Here is a 5,702-nt window from a genome sequence, read left to right on the forward strand (position 1 = left end):
TGGCGGTAGATCCTTTTCCCCTCTAGCACCAAAACCTTGGAACAATTTTCCTAACATTGTCCGGGAAGCAGACACACTCTGTCAGTTCAAAGCTAGATTAAAGACACATCTCTTTGACCTAGCATTCACATAATACATTATAGACTTCTATAATTCAATGTTAGGTTGCATAGATTAGGTCAGCTGGAAGGCAAGGCAAGGCAAGGCAAGTTTATTTATATAGCACATTTCATACACAATGGCAATTCAAAGTGCTTTACATAGAAGAAATTAAAATAATAAAAAGAAATAAGAATAATTAAAACAGTTTAGAAAAATAAAAAATAAAATACAGTACAGTACAAACAGTCGGACGAACAGCGGCACAGTGCTCATTCATTAAATGCATAGTTAAACAGATGTGTTTTGAGTCTGGATTTGAAAGTGACTACAGTAGGAGCACGTCTGATCTCCTCTGGAAGCTGGTTCCAACTTTTTGGGACTTTAGCTTATTCACTGTATCCCCCAGAGTTAGATAAGTCCATACATACCTTTTTCATCTCTGTGCGTCTGACGCACCCACCGCTAGCCTAGCTTAGCACAAAGACTGGATGTAAATGGCTACAGCTAGCATACTAATCCCAATAAGTGACAAAATAACGCCAACATTTTCCTATTTACATGTTGTGATTTGTATAGTCACAGTGTGTACAAATAACAAGGTCATATGAGACACAGCCATTTTTAAAACGTTTAAATACTGGGAACTATTTTCTCAGAAGGCGAAGCACTGCTACTTGGGCGGAGTGATTAGCGCAGCACCCGAGAAGCGCCGTGGTGAGGAGCAGAGAGTTCGCTCAGAGTTGGAGTAATAGAGTCAGCAATTACTAGATAGTAAATGCAAAGTTTACAATCATGGGTGTTCGCTGTATTTTAAAGAGCTGCGACAATAAACAGGGGAGACCAGGTAATACCATGATGTTTCATAGAATTCCAACCAAAAACTCTGACCTGATGAATCAATGGCTACTTACTCTGGATATAGATCCAAACACACCTGTAGACATCATCAAGGACTATCGCGTTTGCTCAGAACATTTCACTGAGGACGACTATTTTGAAAAAATGGAATTTGCCACATGGACCATGAAACGTGTGCTGAAGGATACGGCCATCCCATCGATAGTAAAGACAGGACAAAGTGGATCACCTGCGGCTGCGGTAAGTGTTCCGTTATGTTTTTAGATGACTAGCCTACTGTTACAGTGCCATTAGCTAGATGTAATGTAACCTTAGTGACACTTTTACATGAATAGGGTGCTCACTACTATTACAGTTGTTCCCGGGCTCCATGTATCCCCTGTAATGTTAGTATTGTGTTGTCACAAACGCGCTCTATCGCCCCAGTAACAAATAAGCGGCGCTAAATGTAACTTTCAGGACTGTAGCCTTCAACTTGCTAATGAATTGAATGGGGGGATGGGCAGTTTTCATTTTTGAGAAACAGTGACCCTGTTTGTGAAATAGTAGGCTACTCCCGTTCTGATTCTCCCCTCGACCTCAGACTGTTCGGCATCTTGTCTACCAACTTCCAAAGTTTGTAACTCGTCATCTGTATATTCTGGCTCAAGACGCTATGGTTCTGGATTTTGGTTTGATAACAAATAAATGATCACGAATCACGTTCGCTACTAGCTAGTTAGTCACGTTGGTTTTGTTGACGGAACGGCGCTTCTCGGGTGCTGCGCTATCACTCCGCAGAAGCAGCAGTGCTTCGCCTTCTGAGAAAATAGTTCCTAGTATTTAAACGTTTAAAAAATGGCTGTGTCTCATATGACCTTGTTATTTGTACACACTGTGACTATACAAATCACAACATGCAAATAGGAAAATGTTGCGTTATTTTGTCACTTATTGGGATTAGTATGCTAGCTGTAGCCATTTAAATCCAGTCTTTGTGCTAAGCTAGGCTAGCGGTGGGTGCGTCAGACAGACTTACAGTACGCACGGAGATGAAAAAGGTATGCATGGACTTATCTAACTCTGAGGGATACGGTGAATAAGCTAAAGTCCCAAAAAGTCGAAGTGTTTCTTTAAGTGTGAGGTATGTATAATATTTTTGCATCATATGTGCATTTGTAATGTTTACAAGCACATTAATAATATGAAATTAAAGTTAAGGGCTTCACTATACTATGTAGCCTTTTTGCATAACCATTTCCTGTACAGACTGTAAAGCCCTTTGAGGCAAATTGTGATTTGTGATATTGGGCTATATAAATGAATTGAATTGAATTTCTTCTTCTTCTGAGTGAGAGAGAGAGAGAGAGAGCGCGCGCGAGAGAGAGATTGACTAAACAAGTGTATAACCTGCATCTGATATAGCATTCATTCTTCTGGTCGATGTCCATAATATTATATCCAAACTTTTTTTATTTCTTTGCTGCCATCTAATGGCGTAATAATGTAACTTTCACTGAAGTCCATATCACAATCCTTTCTCAATACCAAATATGCCGCATTATTTATATAAAATAATATTTATTGAACAACATTTAAATTAATAACAAAAATAATAAGCACAAGCAAACAATTCAGTCAAATGTACAAAAGCAGCGCTCTAGTACAGGATTTAAGTTAAATATAGCCTAAATATAAAGTTATGAAACGTATTTTCCCCTTAAACAAAATCGATTTGCTCTGGAACAAGTAATAGAGTAACCAAGTAACCACAAATTAATTATATCTCATGTTTAACCACTATCTACATAAGAGCCAGCGATAAATTCCCGAAGGACTGGCCGAGATGAAGCTGTTCTCTGCGGGTACATGAGCGCTGAACGCTCGCTGACGTCCTGGAGCTCACATCTGCGAAAACGTCTAGACAGATTGTCACATATTTGAGGTCTAAATAACTACATTCTCTCCTAAAAAAAAGTTAAACTTAATTTCATGTCACAACAACAGTAGTATTTTTTTTAAATATGGTTGATTCGCTCGACCGCCATGACAGTCGCCGCAAGCAGAGTGATACAGACAGTGAAACTGGTAGAATATCGCACAGCTGATAAAGGCTCTCAACCAATCAGATTCGAGAACCAGAATGAACTGTTGTATAAATTTAGTTATCCTATTGTCATTTTCTTTGTTCTCATTGTATTACTTTTTATTTAATTTTTTAGGCAACATAAGCTACAAAATACAGATCACTACAGTGATATTTAACCCGCCCGTTATTGCTGTGGAAAGACTCGCGCTTTTGGGGTTGTTTGGTCTGTTCAAAAGTACCTTGCTGATGCTTTTACACTTTTAAATTTCCTTTTAATGTTCGATGGTTGAAGGGTGAATAGATTAATGTCATCTCATTCTGACACTTTTTTTACGTATTGCGTTCATAGAGTGAGTCTTTCACTGATTGTTTACAGCTTAACAGAAGTTACACCCATAATTTGGGTGTAGGAATAAGGTGATTTTGCCCATTCTAAGGAAATTAGGCCCATCCTTCTAGAAATTGCCAGCACAAAATCAGTCATTTTAAGAGCAAACAAATAACACACACATAAAAAGATCCAGGTGGGACTGATAAACATGATCTCATGAGTGCTTCAAAGCAAGCATTGTTGGGTAAATATTCATAAAAAATATGAGGAAAAGAAAATGCCACAATGTCTCTTTATTCTCTTATTTATTTATGTAGGATGAAGCGATACAGATCAATGATCAATAACAAACTACACTTAAAAGAAAGATATTACTTAACAATCTAGATTTACTACTTTAACAAATACTTTTGAGTCACATGTGAAATTCATGGCTCATATCTCTCTCAGTGCTCAATGTATAGACAGCTCAGAACTTATGAGTATAGTGTATTATACTGACTTTTATACAGTAATCTATTGCAAATTATCAAACACACACATTTGTCCTCATTAATACAGGTTCATTTGTAAAAAAAATCTTCATGATTTTCATCTTAAATCATACGCTGAAGGATCAGAATAATTGGAATCACATTCTGCAAAGCTCCTGTTATATTAAGGGAAACAGCATGTAACCACTGAAAGTGTTGTGGTTACTCCCGTTATCATGTATCCTCGTGTTAGACCGAAGTCTCACATAGACAACATCTCCAACCTCCAGGATCAACACAACTCCATTAGAGGAGTTTAACCGATCCTTTGCCTGAACATCATATGCTACAACCACATGATTTCCATTCTTAACAATGAATGCTGGAGTTCCTCCATGACCAAATACAGAGATTCTGAACATGTACGCTCCTTTCAGTGGGGCTGTGAAAATACCTAAATCAAATAACAAGAATCAGATGTATCCTGTATGATTGCTTTATTACCAAGCACACTGTGTAATAGTTTTGAAGAATGGCAGATTTAATTCTCTAATACACATTACACAACTGCCGAGAGGTCTGAATGGAATAAAAGGGTTTTACTATAAACTGAGTTTTATGACTCATTTCATTGATCATTACCTGTAATTGGGTTGTAGGCGTTCCCTATGTTTGTGAAGACTTTCTTGTAGGTTAGTGTGAAGTCAGTGGTAAAAGGACCAATATGTCCTTCGCCAGATTGCATCAGTGCAGCTGAAAAAGCTATTTCTCTGTCTGATATTGAAAAACATAAGCAATATTGTGATATATTACTGTATTACACTGAGAATGTATACACTGAATTTAACATCATTCAAGCACAGTTTCACCTCTATTTTCCTTTCTCAACTCCACTTGACCCAGAGTAAGATTTGATATTTCTGTGAAGGAATAAAGATTCTGTTAAATGACATTCACACTGATTATTGTAATAGATTACACAATTTACACATTATACACTCAACTTTACACTAACAATTACACTATGCAATGTATTCCATTGGTTTTACTTTGAGGATCACTGATAAAAGAGTGAATGTTTTGGTGAGGTACCATCATTCTTCTTGTTCATCTCATCCCTCAGTTGCGTCTCTAAAGCTCTGATGTTTGCTTTCTGCTCTGTAACTGTGGCGGTCAGTTCTCTGATGTTTCCTTTCTGCTCTGTAACGGTGGCGGTCAGTTCTCTCAGAGCTGCATGGATGTCAGTGAAGAACAGATGGTAGTTTTGTTGGCTGTCAGTTGAAGCTTCATCTCTCAAAGTGTCTGTTTGAGGTGGATTCTGTCTTCCGTCCTCAGATCTGAGCTGTTGACTGATCTCATTCTCATTGAGTCCTCCATCTACCTGATGCTGGACGACACACACAAAGGTTTCCAACAGCAGCAGTAAACATACTAAACCCTTCATTCTTCACTGATGTTTGTTTCCAGCTCTTGCTCTTCATCCTCACAGCCTCTCATGTTCCTTTTATAGTGTCCTGATTTACTGTCTTTTGTAAATGATTTACATTTCTCCAGAAAAACAAGTAGTTAATGGTTATTCGTAATCAAAGGGATGTTCCGGGTTCAGTAGATATTTATATAGATCAGCAGTCATGCATATATAATCAAGGAGATAAGTTTGGGCAAGACAATGTCCTGTGCTCTTTCTTTGCGATCTTCTGTCCAGGGTGCATTTTATTGCTTTATTGTTGGGTCTTTTGTCTTAGCAGGAAAATCAATTCTTACATTCTTAACAAGATTTTTCTAGTCGCTGTGGCATTTGTCAATACAGTTGTTTGTGTTCAGACACCAAAGAGACCAGCAGCTCTTCTTACCTCGTTGCATCTTCTTC

General features: G+C 37.9%; 1 protein-coding gene across 1 annotated transcript; it reads right to left on the reverse strand.

The window, feature by feature from the left end:
- Positions 1-3,955: 3,955 nt before the first annotated feature.
- LOC309497267 (uncharacterized protein) lies at positions 3,956-5,293 on the reverse strand (the record flags this gene model as incomplete). The annotated part of the gene is made up of 5 exons (XM_082167495.1): positions 4,925-5,293; positions 4,702-4,752; positions 4,475-4,606; positions 4,099-4,286; positions 3,956-3,967 (listed from the first exon to the last, which is right to left on the reverse strand). The coding sequence occupies exons 1-5, from the start codon at positions 5,274-5,276 to the stop codon at positions 3,956-3,958; spliced, it is 735 nt and encodes a 244-aa protein (XP_082023621.1). The 5' UTR covers positions 5,277-5,293.
- Between the last annotated feature and the right edge of the window lie 409 nt (positions 5,294-5,702).

The sequence above is a fragment of the Leuciscus leuciscus genome, assembly GCF_965113295.1.
Source record: "Leuciscus leuciscus genome assembly, chromosome: 4".
Lineage (NCBI taxonomy): Eukaryota > Metazoa > Chordata > Actinopteri > Cypriniformes > Leuciscidae > Leuciscus > Leuciscus leuciscus.